Genomic DNA, 19,902 nt, shown 5'->3' on the forward strand with positions numbered 1-19,902 from the left:
AGTGACTTGTTTGGCTGTATACTGGGAAAACTCTGATTTGCCAGCTTTGAAGTGCTGCTGTTTTAAAAGAAAAGCTGGCATGTATGCAACTGTCCGTTCCGCGTTGACTTCAGAATCACTGGTGCCTTGCACAGGTTTGCTTGTGTCTGCAGGTAGCCCTCTAGTTTCCAGTGGGGTATGGCAGTCCTTGTGCTTTAACTGGGACCCGGGGGGTGCTGTGTGCTGTACACAGAGCTGATAAATGTGTCCTGCAGAACTTCCGCTGTGGTGAGGAAGAGTGTAACCCTGTTTCAGATGAGGAAAACTGAGGCACAGGTCAGCTAGCTGGAAAAAAGGCTCCATACAGATCACTGATGCAGTGTTGCGTCATGATGATCTTTGTCATGCTGATATGTTGATACACCCCAGCTCTGAGTGGTGGGGGTGAGAGAAAGGAAGACACCTGAGAGGTTTAAGTGATTTTTGAGAGAGTAATGTTTTGGAAACTCTATTAGTACTGACTGAGGAAAGGCTAATGCCAGCCTTTGTTCAACATCAGAGAAATCCACATGGAGGTAGAGCAAGGGAAACGAGTTATCCTATCTGCTACTTGCAATGATTTTGTAGCCATGATATCTCCACAAAGCATACTGGTGTTACTTGGGGGAAAGGTGTGGGGAAGAGCCAGAAGAGTGTGAGGGCTTAAGGAGAAAAACAAGGGTTGTTGAATCAGATCCATGCTGTGGTAAACCCCTGCTCTGTTATTTTGTGTGTCTCCTTTTTCTGCAGTTGGGGGTGGCTGGGTGCTCTGGGGATATATCCAGGCAGGAAGATGTGCTATGAATTAGTAGCAACACCACCTTTGAGTAGGTAAGTACATTCTACTGACTTCTTGTTTGTGTTAGTTACAGGACTCTCATCAGGCCCACGTACAAAATGTCCTACCGAACTGTGACCACGCTGGAGTGGAGGTGCTGTCCTGGCTTCACGGGGAGCAACTGTGAAGAGGGTAAGTTATCCAGCAATACATCTGTCCTTACTGAGCAGCAAGGGGATGTGTGGATGGACTGGCTGGGTTGAGTTGGGTTTTGTTTCTTAATTTGCTCTATGCCTCTCAAACACAGGAACAAATCACATATCCTTTTCACTCCCTGTCATTATCTGAATGCTCGCACACAAGCTCAGAAAGGTGGTCTTGAAAAAGAGACCATACTGAATGCCTACAAAGAGGCCTGAACAGGGAAGGGAATAGAAATGAAGAAATGGGTACTCAAGGATGACCTGTTTATAGATGTGCTCATGCTTGGCATCCCCATTGCACAGTCCTTCAGAAAATGCACTTTCTCCATGTCAGTGCGTTGTCTTCTCCACATCCCACTGTCATCACCATCAGCTGCTGTAGCTGACGAAAGCTGGTCCCTGGATGGCTGCTTGTAAGAGTTATGCCTGTAGAGTCTGGACACAAATAATGTGTGTTCCCGGAGAGCTTTGAATTAAATTAGGCACCGTTTGGTTCCTCTTCCCACCTGCCCCCTGACTTACTAGTGCAACGTTCAGGTTGCACAGTGCATATGAAAACACAGTACCGGGTTTGACATCTGATCTTTCACACACAGGAAAACACAGGGCTTTTTCCAGAGCTGGAAGAGAGGGAAGTCTTTTCCCTTTCTCATCGTGATGGACAAAAGGGGCATGTTTTGCATTTTCCTTCCTAATGTTTCCTGCTTTAATTGTTGCTTCTGGGGCTTTGAAATAAGTCCTGCTTCTCCATCGAGTTTCAGGTTTAGGCACTAAGGCATCTGCTGAGTCTGTGTCATGAGTGTTCATGGCTTATGAATGGGAGAGAAACTAAGCCTTGAATTTTCCGTTCATTTGCATCAGGTCAACATGGCCTGCCTCTGCTGGCTGGTGAAGGGTCTCTGAGGGTGTCTAACATCTCCAAGACTCTGCACCTCATTTTCTTTGTGCTGTGATATCTTGGTGCTAGTCACACAATTCAGGCAAATCTCTTAACTAGAAGCTGCCTCTTCACAGTCACAAAGAATGATGTTGCAGACAGCAGCTCGCTTCAGGCTGCTGAGGAAACAATAGCTTCCCAGAAGCTCAAGAAAAGCCTTAAACAGTGGCAAAGCTACCCTAAATTGCAGTCTGCAGGAGAGAGCTTTGCATTTTAGTATGCTGCTAAAAGAAGTGAGCCTGGGAAAGAGAAGCTGCTGTGTGCAGCTTGGATTTTTACCTGTCACTGCAGGGGAGAGGGATGCTAAGGATTGTGGCAGAACTGTTATTTCCAAAGTAGCTGTAGCTCAGCCTGGCCGAGGATCTGACCAGGGACCTGAGAAGCCCGTGTGTGCAGCCTATTCGTGCCTGTAGGTTTGGACAGGTGTGAGTAATTACAGCTTAGCGGTGCTGCTGGTGTAAAGGAGAGAATCCAGCTCCCTCCCGCAGTGCCAGATCTGTCTCAGCAGAGTTCAGTGGAAATAAAAAGCCAGCATAAGCTTGTTTGAGAAAGTCAGCAGCGATCTCACAGGAGCAGGTCTGTGGAACGAGGTGACAATTTTATGCAGTCAGTTTTCAAGGTGGAACTGTTCTTTTGGGCTTGGATACGGTCTGTGGAGTGTGAGCAGAAAGCCAGTAGCAAGCCCTCACTTTCATGTGTGAGATTCTTTTTACCTTTTTTCTCCCCCCCTCCCTAAAACATCTGGCGCTACCGGCAGTCCCATATTCTTGAAAAAAGAAGGAAAATACAAAAAAACACCCAAACCCTTTCTAGTACAGCGGAGTTGTGCCACTTAATTTCTAGCAGCAGTAGTGACACTAGTGGTGTGCACAGCACCTCAAGTTGTCCAGAGGCATCAGTTTGAAAACTGAAGTATTTACTTGCTCCTCATGTTAATTCCATGTGACACTAACATTAAGAATTGTAAGTAGAAGAGGCTGAAAAGAGTTTTTTGGGCTTTTTTGGCAACATCACATAAAGCCTTTTGTACTCTTCCCTTTCTCTACTCTCTCCTACTACAAATTTGGTTCCTCTGGGAGGGTAGGATGCTTACATCTGTGAGGGTCCTTCCTGGAAGCAGCAGACAAAAGAAAACAGAAAACTAAACTGAAACAAAACAAAAACAGTGCAGTTATGAAGCCACAGCGAATTAGCAGGGTAGAACCTCAAAATGCTTTCATCTTTTTTTTTCGGTATTAGTTAGATTTTTCCTCAATATTTCATTTCACTTGTATGTGCAGCTGGTGCTTTTGAAGTTGATGTGAGGTAGGTACGATTGAAGGCAGACTGGACCTGCACTATTTTTAACTTGCCTTCTTGCTGTGTTGCAAATGCTCTAATGCTCTAAATGCTCTCTGACAGACACTATTGTTCTCCATGTGTCAGCAGAACAGCAACTACAATGGCTCTGAACTTCTACTTCAGGGTATCTCCTGTTTCCAGAGACTCAAGTAAAAGGCTTTCTTTCCCAGTGGGCCCTGGAATAGTAAGGTTGCGTTTTCATGAGTAGGACAGAATAAGCCAGGAGATAATGGATTGATCAAGCACGCAGAGCAGTTTTGGGAGTTGTGTGCGCTTGGGCATGGCTGTGGGGTCTCTTCTTCAGACTGATGGTGTTTTTTGCATCTTGAGGCTTGAGAGATCCGATCTATTGATTTCTTCTTTAATCCCCAGTGAGCAGGGTTGATACTTCCTCTTCTTTTGTGCTGTTCTGGAACAGTGTCTTTTGGGGAGCCACTGTAGCCTGTCTGGAGGATGGATTATTTTTACTAGCTGTCCTTTTATAAGACCTTCCTTGCCCTTTTAAAATTTATTTCTTTTAGCATTTTATGAGGGAAGATAGGATGGTGGGAGGGTGAACCAAGGAAACCAAGTCAAAGAACTTGAAATCATTCAAAGGCGGCAGTGGAGCTATTTCCAACATGCATACTTTCTTGTTTTCTCCCAAATGGCAGGTCAGCTTTTCTTTTGCAAAGGAAATAGTCCAGCGTGGATGTCTAGCCCTAAAGTATGACAGAATCCTGATGAGACTGGTTTGCTGTAACACACCTTCAGTGAGAAAACTCACCTTCCACAGTAACATACTGCGCTCTGATAGAGCAAGCTGTTAAATGCAATTCTATTATTACAGTGTCTCGACCCTTGGCTAATAAGTTTAGCTTGCGAAAGTAACCACTTAACTGTCACTAGCTGAGCAGGCACCTACATTAATGCTGAAGGCTGCACATTATTTAGATTTAAATTATCTTGGGAATTTAACTCTTGCATTGTAGCTGATAAAGAGCAGCATCGTCTGGAGGAAGCCCAGCTCTAGAAGTGGGTGGAGATTTTGCTACTCAGTGGGCTATTAATTTGGGCTATTAATTTACTGAGGTGGGGATGGCTGCTTCCAATCTGTTTCCTTTTTTTAAGTTGACACTGCTTGGGGCTATCCCCCCTTCCTTTCACCCAAAGGTATGCTTTCCCCTAACCCAACGATATGTCAATATTTGAAAGGTCTCTAATTCCTTTATTGTTTTTGTAGAACTGTGACCAGCTAGTTGAGGAGATAGTTAAAAAATCACCAGTTGTACCAGGGCTTCCCGAAGGGTTTCTTGCAACTTTCTTGGATGGAGAAAGAGGCTTGATGCAAACAAGTCTGGTGAATTTAACTGTCAGTAGATGCTAATTTTTATTTTCCAGTTTCAGGGTTTTTTTGTTTTGTTTAAACTGAAGCTCAAGCCTAGGACAGGAAATGAATCCACTGAGCCACCCAGTCTGCTGACTGCTGATATAAAGAACATATGGACGAAAGCAGTGCAGAGGTGAAGTGGTTTAACTATTGCAATCATGCATCAAGCTGATTGATTTGAATCCAAGATGATGCTGACATTTCAACTTATCCTTTTTTCTATATGGCTGAAAGTTCAAAGGCAAGTGCAATCTCTTGGGAGAGGAAAAGTGTCCCTAGCAAGTTCAGGGGCTCAGCAATGCCCTAGAGCTCTCCAGCTAGGCAAGGTCTTACTTCACTTTACAAATCTAACATAGATTTCTTTCTTGTTTGTTTGTATTGCTTGAATTTGAGACAGTAGCCAGTATCCTATTTACCCCAGAAGCAGATTGATGGTAGACAGCTTAGCTGTTTGGGCAAGAAGCAGCTCCAGGAGTAACCTTGGCACCTCTAAAGTGATGCCATTGTGATTCTAAGCTTACTTTTACTTCCCTTCCCTTCCACCCCCCTCACATCCCACCCCTCCACCCCCATGTCAGTTCTTGGACTATTTTTATCTACTTTCAATAACTATTGTTTGCATCTTGTCATCCTGATACTTTTCAAACCTCTTAGATTCCCATGTGTTTACAATTTTCAAAGTAGCATAAGAAAATAAGGACTTTCCTCTCAGTATGATAGAGTGCAAAACCCCCTCTCCTTTTTTTACTGCTGGTTCACAAAGTTTCTTGGTCTCAGGAGGAGAGATGCAGAACATCACTGCCAGGAAAATCTTAAACTAGCAAATGCGATTATGTAGAAAATTTGATGAGGCCATGAGAATGAACATCGAAACTAGAGACCTGAAAGGTTGAAAGCCCATTAAATTGCTCTAGAAGGAAGGGTATTCAAAGTGGTTTTGATGGGACCTCACTTCTCTGGGTTTTGGTTTGCTCCCCTGTGAACCATTAAACATAGAACTGTCAATCTATGTGAAAATACAGTGTGAAGATTATGGAGTAACACTATCACAGTAGTTCTCTTCAGGAGTTGAGCTGGTGTGATTTATTTTCTTCCCCCCCCCCCTTTTGTCAAGTACTTCAGTTCGTTCTTGTTTCTCCCTCTTCCTCGTAGCCACTGTTTGGAAGCAAGGGAGTTAAGTCTGTATATAACATAGAGTGAGTAGCAGAGCTCTTTCCTGCTACTGAGCATTTTTCATCTTGCCCTTAGAAACTGAGAAAACGTTAAGAGAAGGTAGCGGGAATCAAGAGAAGCATTGCACTATCTGTTCCTGTTGCTGCTAAATCCTAGTACAGTGTTTTCCTACTTCAGCAGACTCCAACTCCTGTCATAATCAAAGCACAAGCTTCTATTTGAACAGTGAAATTCTCCCAGAGGGGGTTATGTCGGTGCTTTCTGGTTAGCAGGGCAGTTCTGTGCTGTAAGTGTGTGGCGGACCAAGGTACGTTCCTTTCAAGTTTGGATCTAGCACAAATCCTTGCACATATGTAGTTCTCTACTAGAGACTTGCTTAGTAATTCCTTTAGTGAAATGTGACTTCACTCTCATTTTGAGACCTTTGTTTCAAAGTCCAGTGTTTGGTTCCACATAGCAAACTTGCTTCTAAAAATATCTTCTCATTCCAAAGTTTAATGTTTGTTAGATACAAGTGAATTATGTGAATACATGTTATAGGCTATCAAGTGCAACCTGAATTTCCTAATAATTATTATTAGTAAGTAGATAGTAAAATGTGGTAACTAACTCTGTAAACCTACCTTCAAAAATATTTCATGAAAAAATATCAGAGCATGTTGATCAGCCTTGATGGAATTGCTGATGCATGAAAGCAGCTTTCTGAGTAATGATGTTTGTGTACCTATAGTACACAGGTGTTGGATAGTACCTACCCTGGTATTTTCTTCCATAGCATATGCCTCCTGCTCCTCCATATGTTATACCTCCTTCTGCTTGTGTTTCTGGTGGCCTCTTCGATATAAGGCAGAAGGTCCACCAGAAGTTTCCCAAAATACTCTACGATGTGTCACCCAGTTCCTATCCACTCCCATCACCATGCTGACCATTCAGCAACCTCTGGCTTCAGGCATAACATGTGTCACCCTTGATCAAATTTTCTGAGGAGTTCCTGGAGTGTGTTGTCACTGTTGGAAGAATATGCAGCTTGCTGAGAGCACGTTCTGGCATCAGTGCTGTGTGACTACTTGAACAATTTCTAAATGTTCATCTTCTCTTTCTATACACAGTCAAATTAAAAAAAAAAAAAATCTGTCAGATTTCCAAAGACTTTGACACTGCATTCCAGCATCTGAGTAGTTTCATTTTTTTGGACATTTTTTAATCTGAACAGGGAGAATTTTATTCAGCACCTAATGTCAAAATATTTGGAGTGCTAAATATCTGCAGATGTTATCTTAACATAATTAGAAAAGCTGTATGCCATACTGTTACATTGTCCCAATTTTTTTATCTCCCATCAAATTACTGTGATATGTAGAGAATCTTTTTTATTTTGATAAGCTATTTGTTGGCTTTCCCAAATATATTGGGTGCTTTCTGTTTCTCTTAGGTGTGTATTTCTTAATTCACAAGTGACAGACCCACCTATTTATAGTTAACGTCTTTCCCATTAATTTGCTTTATTTCTAATCAGGAGTGAACATAAGCTTACCGTGGGTAGGGCTAACACTGGGCCAGGCTGTGAGGCTCTGTGTTTATCTCCTCTGCCTGGATCCTTCCTCCCATGCTGGCACGCTTCTGCCAGTTGCCGTCAAAAGAGACAAGCATGTGGGGCTTCTTTAACAACTTCTGCCTGTCTGTAAGTGTTGGTATAACTAATTGATAGGCATGTTTTTGGGGACGTGGTGGGGTGCAGCAGGAGAAGGTTAGAGTTGAGAAGGAAGTCCTGGGTAGTAGACTTGAGCTTCTGAGCTCCTACTGCTCTAGTGAAGCAGGTTCTGCCATTACACAGAATGGAAGCCAGTAGCAAGGTGTGGCTCTTCCATGTCTCTCCCAGTGTTGCTGATTCCTAAACAAGTTTCACCTTCATCTTCCATGCAACTGTCTTTAGTGTATGAAAGCAAGTAGAGGAGCAATCATGATCCTGGAATTGCTGGAAAGACCAAAAATGGTGTATTACTAGAGTAGATGATCTATGAAATTGGGCAGGGTCTTCATTTTTGCCTGTTAGAGATGGCATGGGTTGGTTCTACCTTGAAGCTGGATGTCTCTTGAGGTTCTCTATCTGCTTCAGTGACAGAGCAGGTAAGTGCTGATGAGCTGGGCTACATTAGGGACAACTGTTGTCAAAAATATTGTTGGTCGGTGACTGGAGCTGGCAGTGCTGGTTTCATTGAATCCTGCTTTGAATAGTTATGACCCTGTAAAGAACGTAAGGGTAGTAATCTTGAAACACTCAGCAAAGCAGATAAACAACTAGGAAAAGGTCCACAGAAAGAAACTGCTTTCATTAGGGAGTTATAATGTATTGATCACAGGAGTAGATGAATACATTTTTCAGGACACTGCTGGTAAGGAGGTCAGCCAAGGCGGCACAGTGCTCTCTTGCTGAACTCTGCTGTGAGCCTGTAAAGAGAGCTTGAGGGGGGATGGAAAAGGTAGACCTTTGACTTCAGTAGTTGGTTACTGAATGGCAAATGCTGCCAATTCTTATTCATCTGTGATGCTAGTGTGTTTTTAGCAGGTTAGGACTTCCTGATGGGATGAATTTGATCAGTCAGGAGAATGGAAGCATGGAAATCTTAGGCATTGTATATCTCTTTCTCTTGACCAAACAAAGATTTGGTGATGGTGGACCTGAGAGCTTTTAAGAAGTATTTTCTATTAGATTTGTATAAGCACTCTTAGACACATCTCTGGTGGTTGATTAGTTAGATATTGACACTTTTGTACCCAGGTGAGCTCTTGAATTACTTGGGAATAGAACTTCAGAGGCGTGGGTTCTGAGGAGCCTATACAACCTCTTGACAGTGTCATCTTGATATTCCTTTCGTAATCCTTACTGCCTCCTTCAACCCTTCATGAGGCCACTTCAGAGCTCTTGTCTCCACCCCCCCCCCCCCCCCCCCCCCCAATTATCGCTTCTTTCCCATTCATCCTCACAATGATGAACCTTTTCTTTGCTTGAGGCCATTAGAAGGGAGTTGTTTTTTTCCCCATATGTCAGACTCGCATTATTATAGTCCCTGGGATAATAAATCTACATTGTAAACTTCTAAATCTGCTTAGGAATTAGAGGGGATTTCAAAAGACAGCTGTCTTCTTTATTCTTCTTCGTTTCTGTCATCTGTCCTGTCCCCCCCACCTTTTTTTTTTTTAAATCCTTGAGGGCCATGCCCTTCAATGGGTTTGGAGTTCAGGTTTGTTTTGGGTAGGTTTTTTTGTTGGTGGTGTTTTTTTAATGTATTTGGTCTTGCCAAACTTCACAAACTGTGGTGAAATCTTGCAACAGTAAAGGATTGTGTAAGAACTTGGAGATTACCTTGCTTTCATCAGGTTTAGAAATGCTTCTGACACAGAAGCAATTCTGCTTTTAGTGCAGGGAGCTGGAGTAACTATCACTAGTCCATGCTAAACTCTAATCCTGTGGTGCATAATCATCAGCTCAGAGGGTAGTGAATGGACATGATGGACGTGACACTTTTTTCTTTTAAGTATTTATTTTGATAAGTTACAGATTGCAGGATGATTTCCCTGAAAACCTGTCCATGGAGGCTGTCTTAACATGAATTGTGCAAAATGTACTCCTCTTTTTGGAGAAGTCTGAGAAGTGTATAATGATGAGATAGCTAAGGTGGGTGTTCATAACTTGGGGAAAAACCCCATGTGGCCTATTTGCTACTTTCACAGGTGGTTGGGCTGTGTGAAAAGGCTGGATCCTTTGATTTCCAGTATCCAAATCTGGAGATACCTTCTAATGGCTGCTAGTTTTTGCCACCTGACTTCCTAACCCTTCTGGGATGAGTTGCTGTTGTTGGTCCATTAAGAATAGAGGAGGGATGACCTTCAGGAAGCAATTTTCTGTAAACAGACCAGATTGTTGCTGCTATTGAGAGTCATGCGAAAACAGCCAGAAGGTTGGAGGACTTAGCTAAGCCATCAGTTCTGTCCAGGATAAGACTCCAGACTAAATGCAGAGCATGCTGGAAAGTTCATGCAGCTCCTGCTAGTGTAGTGTCCTCATCTGTTGAAAGAAGAATGTGACACCTTATGCTGTCAGTCCTGCAAATGTAGTTAGTACCAAAATCATGAAAAACATTCTCTTGAAAACCTCCACCCTATTTCTTTTTTCTACAGAAATTCCTGTCAGAGGTGGTGGAGGAAGGGTGGGGTTGTGTTTATAACAAAAGTTAGAAATTTTTGGAGTGCACACCACGCTACCAGTCGCATATGGAAGTGCTAAATGAGAGGAATAGTTCCTAATTGGTGTCCACCAAACAAATAACTTATTTGATTATTTTTTTAATCAGGAGTAGGAAATGAGGCATAGGCCTTTAATATGAAATGCCTACAGTTGGAAGGGGTGGCAATGAAGAGGAGTATCTTCTTTCCTTCACTGAATTTGCAAGGTTATTGCCCATTTAACAAGCTGTATTGTGTTTAATTTTTGAACATAACACTTACTAAATTGCAGCTCCCTCCCTATTGCTTTTTAAGGGCTTAGTTGTGAAATGTGTGGACTTACTGTTGCTGTCAAACAGTGTTGAATGGGATGGTTCCTTAAGGAAGAAGTTGTTCAATTTCTTCCAGGAGAATACTTGAGCGGCCAAGTAATGCCTGGTATGCAGAGTGCCATCTCCTTTTTTATGAGTGCAGTAACTTATTTATGCTTAATTATCCTGGATATCTGGCCCTAGCAGCAGCAGAGACTTATGCAGTTATGAATGTTGGTGAGGATAAGGGAGAGATGAGGGGGATCGTTCCTGGTTTTCATCCCTAGATATAACCTTCACCTCTAGGTGTGACTCTGGGTTCAGAGTCCTGCTGCCATCTCTTATTTCTGTCTTGTCACATACTAGAGGAGAGATGAGAACATACTTTGCACCACATGAGTTCTAAGATTCCTGGGCAGAGCTGTTCTAAAAATGAGTTGTCACTTTGTGTGAGTGATGGAGGAATATCTCATACTGCTGAGGTTTAAAGACATGGGAGTAAAGGAAATTCCTTAAGACGGGAGACTTCATTGCCAGCTTTCCACAGACAGCAGATAGGCAGGCCTATGTACTCTTTTTGTAAAGAGTTTTCCAATAATTTTAAACAAAGCTGTTGACAGTGCAAGCTGCTTGTATGTGTAAGCAGTGAGAAGGGTGTAAGGTGTTGCAAGACGAAGGGGAAAGGCTGAAGAAGGCCATAAAGTATACAGGGAGTGGTGCAGTTGGTAGCAAGCTGAACTGGAGCCAAGCTTTGGGGTGAGGCAGATGGAGATCTTCCTGTTTCTACCTTAGGGACTCTTGTGTTTTTTTTTTTTTAATGTAGGGTTTTTCATTAAATGAGTTAATACAATTGGTACAATAACATTTGTGTTTTCTGTGATAACTAATTCTGGTTGTGGGCTGCTCAAAAACATCAACATAATGAAGAGTTCATGCAAGTGCAGTATCTAAGCAGGCTAAGCCTCATCCTGACAAAAGCTTTCTTCAGGCAGAAGATGATATTTATGGGGAACCTAAATCCCCAGTACAACTGTTACAACTATTCTGGGATGTTTTGCCGTGTGGAAATGGGATTGCAAGGAATTGGGGTGCAGGTAGAATTGGCATTGCAAGCCCGGGAGTAGGAACAGACATGGATTTGCCAGAGAAGCTTGAGGCTGGTTTCATGTTTTGTAGAAGACCTCAAGGTGAAAGCAAGAGGTAGGCATCAAATTCCCATGTTGTTAAATCCTAGACTTTATTCTTATTCAATTCCTTGTTATTAAAAGGAGAACCAAAAGGATTCCTCCAAATAATAATTTCTAGTGGAGTTGAATTTCAGTTTAACACAGAGAAGTGCTAGTCAAAAGCATGTTCAATGCGTGTCATTCCAACATCATGTCTTTTCTGTGAGCTAGTTAGCAGGGTAAAGGCAGCAAAGTTAGTACTGCTCCATTTGGGAAGCTACAGGAATGTGCATTAGATGGAGCAACTTCGAAATACACAGTTCACTCAAAAGAAACCCTGTGCTGTAATTAGTAAGGGTTCAGACTGTGTCAGTTTGGGTGGAAGTGGCAAATGGAGTTGTACCAGGGACTGTGCTCAATTCAGTATGTCTTGCTATTTCATTTGAAAGTTAGTATAAGGAATGGAGAGAGCCCTCTAATCAGATCTGTGTGTGTTAAGAGGCTGAGCAGTACTGGGAATACATGGTAGACTGAGATTAAAATGCTGTCAAATCTTGATTAAATTGTAGAGTTGAGCAGAAATCCATAAAGTGAGATTCTGTCAAGGATGGTCTCAGAGGCAGGAATAAGCAAATGCACAAACTATAAATGGAGGGAGACTCTGAAGGTAGCAGGATCCCATGGGAGGGAATGGAGTTTGTGGAAAACCAAAGAATGAAGCTGTGCTCCGAACTCAGGAGAAGAAATGCCATCTTGGAGTCTGGTGCTACAAATACTCTGACCAGATGTAATGTTTACTACTAATGCATCCATGAGACTGCCTGACACAACATTTAAACTGTTTATGGATGGGGGTGCCTGCATGTCTATGTGTTCGTGTTTCTCAGAGAGGTCAAGTTTCAGCATTTACAGTAACTTCAGGCTTGTTACCGCTTAATTCATGTGAAAACTAGTCCTAATTGGTGTTGCACATCTGAGCCCCATGATATTGAATACTGTAAGAGGTGTGTTGTATGTGTGAAGGAAAGTATTTGACTGGGAAAGGAATATGCCTTTTGTAGTTGATGGGATTTGAATATGTTGTACAGTTAAATAGACTGGTTAACTTTGATTACCAGCTAGAGTAGTTAGTAGGTGCATGTTATATATGCAACTGAAAATATCATCAGCACAGATGAGCTTTTCTAAAAATAACGTAATTAGTAGTCATTAATGGCTAATTCATGTTTTTAAAAAACTGGACAAGAAGTAGGTGTAGACTCATTCTAATGACTACATGCATGTGATTACAAAGAGTAGGAAACATTTAATCAGTTCCTAAACAAGTATAGCATTGCAAGATATCCTGATTGTCACTGCAGCGTAGAGACCACTTGTTAGATGGGTCTTTTGCAACTTTATAGTTCCTAAATAAATGAAGGCTGGGAAAAACTTGCTGGTTAACTTTCTGAAGAAATCAGCTATGATTCTGTGTACCATGAGCTAGATTTCAAACAACATTTAATAAAAGACTTGATCAAAATGTGTAATAGTGAAACATCACCATTTAAACAGGTCGTACTCGGTCCCTCAACCACCAAAGCAGGAAAGACATTAAGGAATGGCTCTGAAAATACCCTATCATGAAGTTCATTAAAGACTGATAAATTTTATTCTGGGCTCATAACATACGCTTCTTGCTCGGGCTCCTGATTTGTCTCCTCCTTGGATAATACATCCAAATCCACAAGTAACATGCAAGTTTGCATTTCATTTTGAGCCCAGCAGGCATACGGCAATGAGGTTACAAGACCTTTCCAAGTAAGCCTGGAGGGACTTGTTGGCTAGAGTTTGGATTTCTGGCAAGCAGCTTACTCCAGCTCTTTTTTGTAATAAACTCAGGGTTCAGTCCCCGGCCTCTTATAGATACTGAGCACTGTTGCGTGTCTCTGGATAATCAGTCACTGGAAAGGCACAGATGTTTCAAGATGCGTAGCAATGGGTGCAGCACATAAGAAAGGCAACATCAGGGTCATACTACAGATGCAATCTTATATGTGTTCTTTCTTCACAGGAAGGTTCTTGTAACATTTGAGATTTTCTGGTTGCTAATACCATCAAATGAATAATGCAAAAACTAATAATGCTTGTGACTTCTATTTGCTGTTCATTACGCCTTGCAAAGCCATGGATGGCTGATGCATCTACTGCAGGCAGATCCAACAGTAGAGCATTATGGTAACAAACAGTGGTGTGCAGGATTGCCCAAGGCAGTGGCTTTTATTTGGGCAGCAATTCTAACAAAGTCAGAAGGATTGTAGATATATGGGACTAGAATATATCCTAGTCCTTACGTGATTGTGGAGATACTAAGAGATGGTTGAAGAAATTCCTGCGTTTTTTTCTTCTCCTGTAAATGAAAGGCACTCCTTGTTACGCAAGCATAAAAGAGAAGAAAACAGACCCAGTGAGGATTCAGAATTTGGTGTTTAATTTGTTTGTAAATGATGACTTTTGTAGCAGTAATGCTGAAGAAGTCTTTGGTGTGTATCCATTGGGGAAAGTGCAGGGGCCTATATTGATTGCTAGGTGGTCCTTCATTTTAAAAACTTTGAAGAACATTCATGTCAGATGGACTTTAATTAGACTGCTTCCTGCTGCCAGTGACTATGCCAAATGTGGCTCCTTAGATCAAGTGCTAGAGGTTTCTGTTGAAGGTGTCAGGTCTTGCTCTCATGGAAAGAGAGCATTTTGTACAGCACAAGCTGTAGAAACTGCTGCAGTACCATTGAGACACTGACAGAAATTGTGAAGTATCTTGGTTAATTAGCAGTTCTCCAGTGGCCAGTTTGGATGACAAATACAAAACTATTGCTGTTGTCAGCCAGTGTTTTTTAGCCAGTGTTTTTTAGCTTCGATGGTAGAAGCCTGTGCTTAAGTAACAAAGGTTCTGGTTTTCTCTTTACTGGTGGTGAGAGTTGTTAAATCCATATGGCTCATAGTACTTGCGTAGTGATGGCTCCAAATGCTGCAGTTAGTTGTATTGCTGCAGGGCTTTGCACTGTAAAATATTATAGCCCATTAAATAAGGGGAACAAGCTACTCCTAAGCTTGGCTTATTTGATCTTTTCAAACTTACCCTCAAGTGATTAAGCAAATAGTGGCTTTTCAAGCATTCTCCATTTGTGTTATCTGCTAAACACATCTCCCAGTGTGATCTGCCAAAGATGCCTTGAACACTGTCCTTCTGCTGTGTACTTGCTAGTCCTTGTGGAAACATAAATAAGCAGTTATTTCTATTGCATCTAGACTGTCTGGGTGGGATGTAGAGGATGGGTATCGGTTTATGCTTAACATAACATAAACTTGAAGATTCTTGCTTTTGTCTTTTAATATTAGCACTCACAGCAAGACAACAGCTTTTTATTAGCTACACAGGAAAATAAAACAGTCTCCTTGCTATGGGAGTAGTTCAAGTTTGTTTATAGTATGATGTGTCTGTACAAAGGTATCATTCTTGCCCTGTGCTTGTTTTAGGGAAGCAGAATGACTACTAGCAGTGGTCAGTAGGATGATAACCATAAAACTGTAAGCTCCTTACAGAACAGTGTAAGTAACAAGATCATTCATACACTTAATGGGGAACACGAATGAGCATTTAGATGGCTCTACTAATGTCTAGTGGCAGACTTTTCTAGAATGAGTGTCCTTTGACAGTCAGCACTGGTCTCCTAGACCTGGACAACTGTGAATACTAGAAACTCTGGAATATAAACCTTTGCTCTGGAATCTGGTTTTGCTACAAGTTCAGCTGTGTTAAGCTTTGGTCTTTGATTTAAGCAGGAGAGACAGAGTAAAAGTAAGTTTCACTCTTCAAACTCATTAAAAGCTGGCAGGAGAAAGAGAAGACCGTGTTCCTGAAGGTATATCAAAAGCTGATTATTTATCAGCCCTTTGTCCTTGGAGTTGGATGATCCCAGAGTGAGTGAGTATCCTTTTTCTAAGCCACATGGTTTTGTACCTCGTTTATATCTCAAATCACCAGAAAACTCTGATCTCCACCTGGCTTTTTATGGCAGCTTGTAGAACTGTAAATGTGAGTATACTCTGACAGAAAACCCTAAATCAACCTTTGGTCACTGAAAGCTGGAATGATTTGAAAACCTGTGTAACCTTTTGACCAAACCTGGGCTGATGTTCAACATCTTTAACAAGAATTGAAGCCAGAACAGCCCTGATGACTTCAGATTTTCATTACAAGCCAGCTGTAGACCCTAATGTACACTCAGGTCGGGACAGAGGATATAACGGGTCAGCTGCACCATTTGGGCAGAAATGTGCTTGCTCCCTTGGGATCCTGTGAGCAATGGCGTTCTCACCACTGCTCTTTACTTATCTGGCACTGAAAAGCAGTGGCCGCTTTCTCCTCCTTTTCACTGCTGCGCATGAGCATCAGCTATCTCAGGGCAGTCTTTGCCAGCATCTGTCATGGTTTTCCTTTGCTCTCCAGCTCTCACCATGGCGCTGAATGGTGTGACACTGTGGGCTGCTCCCTGTGAATAATCAGTGTACCTCTGCACAAACCCTGCGTTACAACGGTGTGCTGGGTTTGTCAGGCCAGGGCTGAGTCCCTGGTGTGCATGTGATTTGGAAGGACCCTGAACCATTAATGTGGAACTGCGCAGTTGTGTGTCAGAGTCCTTGTTTTGGCACAGATCCTTGTGTGACTTGATATCACATCGATATGAATTGATACAGGCAGGGATGCGATAGCTCTGTGTCTGCATTAACCAGCTGAATAGAAGCTAGCTTCAGTTTGGTGCAATAGTCAGCCTGTTTTCTAGCCCTATTAGAGCAGTAGCGTGGGTCCTCTCCCATTTGCTATTAACTGAAATGGTTCCCTGTTTCCGAGTGGGTGTTGGAAGAGCTAAGAAGTAATGATGAAGTTTTTTTTCTGACTAATAACAGATGACAGAGGAGAGTTGGACCACTTATGTTTAGATATGTAGGAAAGTAGTATAACAAAACTCTGTGGGACCTGTATGGAAGGGGAAGGTGATTTTATTTTAAAACACATAAATATATTGATTCTATCCACTCATTTTCTTGTAACTGTGAGCACTTGTGTGGTCTGGATTGGATTGCTTGTGTGACATGGAGAAAAAGGGATAATGGTTGTCAAGTCCTGTGTCTTTTGGGTCTTTCCTGACAGGTGATGACAGGTATATTTTGGACAGTCTTTTATATGTCAACGATAGTTATGATGTATCCTTTTGACTTAAAATTTTGCTTACTTCATCCTCTGTAACTCTTATCCAAGGTTGCTGCCCATTGTATATATATATGCCCATTGCATACCTTATTTTGGGTATCTTCAGGGCTATAGTTTGTCTTTGCACTGAGATTACAGGAAGAGGCATGGTACGTGCTATGTGGTCTAACCTTCATGTGTATTTCATTCTTACCAACGTTAATGTTTCTGTCAAAAAAAAAAACAGTTGGCAGTTGGCCTAGGTGATTGTTGTAGGTCCCCTCCAACTGGGACTATTCTAAAAAAAAAAAAAAAATTTCCATGTGTGTGACATTCTGGTGACTTTTGAGATGCATGTTACGAACTATGTGTTCCACCCAATGCACCTCTAGACCCAGGTTTCTCTTTAGGATCTTTGGGTTGCCTTGGTTGTGACAGCACAGGAGTATCTCTCCTTGCTGCCATAAAGACAGTTTTGATGTGCACTGAGGCGTCTTCCTGTGTGCTCTGATGCTAGCTCCTGCTCCTCCTTGGCTGGCTCTGGCATCCAGCATGCCCATGCCTACGATGCTAGTAAAAAAAAAAAAAACAAACAAAAAACAAAAAACCAACAAAAAGAACCCCCAAAACCAAAACATCATTTAGTGTTCAGGTTGCACAGTTTTTTTCCCCCATTCCGATGGCTAAATTCCACTTCATTGATGCAATAGGATGCTTCAGGCCACGCTCTCCAGGACAGTGATTGCAACTCCTCATGTGATTAAAGTCACTTGGCCAGCAGCCCTTATCACCACGGGGTTCATTCCTCTAGTAAGAGTGGCTGCTGCACGTTAACTACGCTGTGGTTCCAGCATTTGTAGCCTCAGGATTTATGTCTCAATAGTGAGAATACGCTGGTATTTGTTGTTATCCCACCTGAGACCCACAGGCTTATTTTACTGTATTTGGATAACTGGTTTATTGTATGGGCATACAGCAGGGTCTAGTGTGTCTGTAGCCATCAATCTCTGTAGGCATACAGTAGATGTTTTTATTGCCCTTGCTTATCTGGCTGTCCTTCACTGTTTTAATATGAACCATACCAGATAAAGCTGCCTGAGAATTGAAGATTATCTATGGTATTCGTCACTTTTAGGAAGGGGAGTTGGTTTAATGTTGGCCCTTAGCATTTGCTAGGCCTTGTCTCCTTGACAGAAAACAACAGACTAAAACGATTACCAAGAACAGCTGCTTAGAAGGGGCTTTGGATATTTTTTCCGCTTTTGCTGACCTGAACCACAGCAATTATAAGTTCTGGTTATTGTAAACTTACCACAGAACACAAGGCATACCTTAAAATGATGTCATGTCTAGACACACAATTCAGGTATAAATTATGGAGAGAAAGTAGCTTGTTCAGTGGTTAAACTGTAAAAATTTAACAAGATATTTCTGTGTCTCTAGCCTTCACTCTTGCATACGTATTTCTTTACCTCTTACCAGGAGAATTCTGTGACTGCCTCTTAATTTTTTTGTGTTGGGAGATGGAATTTCCTCCCTGTTCTCCATTTCATTTCCTATTTCTGCCTCGCTGGGTCTCGAGGGAAGCAGTGTAGCCATCTACTTTAGAGCCCAGAACTAGAGAGGAAGACCCTTGGGTCCAGTCATGACTCAGGCAAGGTCACGCAAGGGGTGATATACGGCAACCTTTTCAAAAACTGGCTTGCTATTTTGGGTTACTTTGTTTTATGGGGTGGTAGGGGAAAGAGAAGAACTTGGATGTGGTGCCCAGATGCTTGATTTTCAGAAGTATTCACAATTTACAGTCTCGGCAACATCCCTGGAGTCCCTAGGGTGGGGTTGCATGGGCCTTACATTTAAGGGTAAGTTGGACCCTATAGCAGGCTTGTCTAATTGGATACATTAGTTGAATTTCTGCCTAGGGTCTCTGCTGCTGCTCTGCTTGTGAATGGTGGAGTGTAGCTAAGATGTTATGGTCAATCTCATTCCTGGGGACTGAAACCTTGCAAGCTCAGAGGATGGCTCTTTTCAGGTGCCGCACAGAACGGCACATGCAGAAGTCACTTGTGTCCTGCCCACCATCAGTTATTTGGGCCTCACTCCACTGCTTCGTAGGGAGTGCTCCCCTGCTAACAAGGGCCTAGCCAGCCTATTGACTTATATTAAAATACACAGTTCCCCACACTTGGCCTGGGCTTAATTTCATGATGAGATTGGAATTGTTGGCTTACCACCTGGTGTAATCTATACCCAGGTACCTGCTATGACATTCAGACTTTGGAGATGGAAGAGGCCTGTTGGGTTAAGAAGCCGGTGCAGGACTATTCTCTATAGGATATTCTGTTGTGCTTTTCCTGGCCTAATTACACAGTCCTCAAGCAAAGGAATTTGGCAAGAATATTCTTCTGTTTTAACTGGTATTTGGTTTCAAGTTCTCTTAGCTTTTTCAGTCATCTCCATTATAGCATGCTGCCATGTAGAATTTCTTTTCTCTGTCTACGTAGATGCCTATTGCAGACTTTGCTTCCAGGTCCAGATATGATGCCTTTCCTCACCTGAAGAGCATCTTGCTCTCCCCAGATACCTGCTCTGCCATCTGTGTGTCCCCTTGAGGGCAAGGCTTCTGCTTCAAGTCAGTAACTGTGTCTGGATCTAACTCTTATCATACCTGGGCCTCTCATGATCTTTTTGTAACCCATAATCACATTAGTTTGTTTCCTGGAAGCTGTCTACGCTGCAGGTCTCTAGAGACAACTTTTAATACTCGGCAAGCAGAGATGGCAATTGATGGTATAGAAGTTGTTCTGTTCTTGTTGCCATAGAGACAGTTTTGAGATACACTGAACAACTATTTCAAGCTGTTTTCAGTGCACACAGCAATGCTCTGGTTTCCAAAGGGGCACATGTGTCTGCGGTCTCATTAACCTGAAGTGTCCACACTGGCAGTTAGTGTGCTGGGAAGGGAAGACTTTTCTTTGGTATCCACAAACTTAGGTGGGCAAGCCCTAAGCCTTGATTCACTCCCACTTTTTGATAATACAGCAATCAGGTCAGCTATCCTATATGCCATATAGATGCCAGATCTATTCTGGAACCATGACTTTTCTGTCCTGACTCGATGTTTGTGATCAGAAAGTCCCAATTTGCCCAGG

At 42.3% G+C, this 19,902-nt stretch overlaps 1 protein-coding gene across 1 annotated transcript in view; it reads left to right on the top strand.

The window, feature by feature from the left end:
- The window catches only part of COL26A1 (collagen type XXVI alpha 1 chain), a 176,225-nt gene that overhangs the window by 35,133 nt on the left and 121,190 nt on the right, over positions 1–19,902 (top strand). Inside the window, exon 3 of the mRNA XM_059829412.1 lies at positions 885–988. Within this exon, the coding sequence (XP_059685395.1) occupies positions 885–988 (104 nt within the window). The remainder of the gene's footprint in view (positions 1–884; positions 989–19,902) is intronic.

Source organism: Gavia stellata, chromosome 25 (assembly GCF_030936135.1).
Source record: "Gavia stellata isolate bGavSte3 chromosome 25, bGavSte3.hap2, whole genome shotgun sequence".
NCBI classification, from domain to species: domain Eukaryota; kingdom Metazoa; phylum Chordata; class Aves; order Gaviiformes; family Gaviidae; genus Gavia; species Gavia stellata.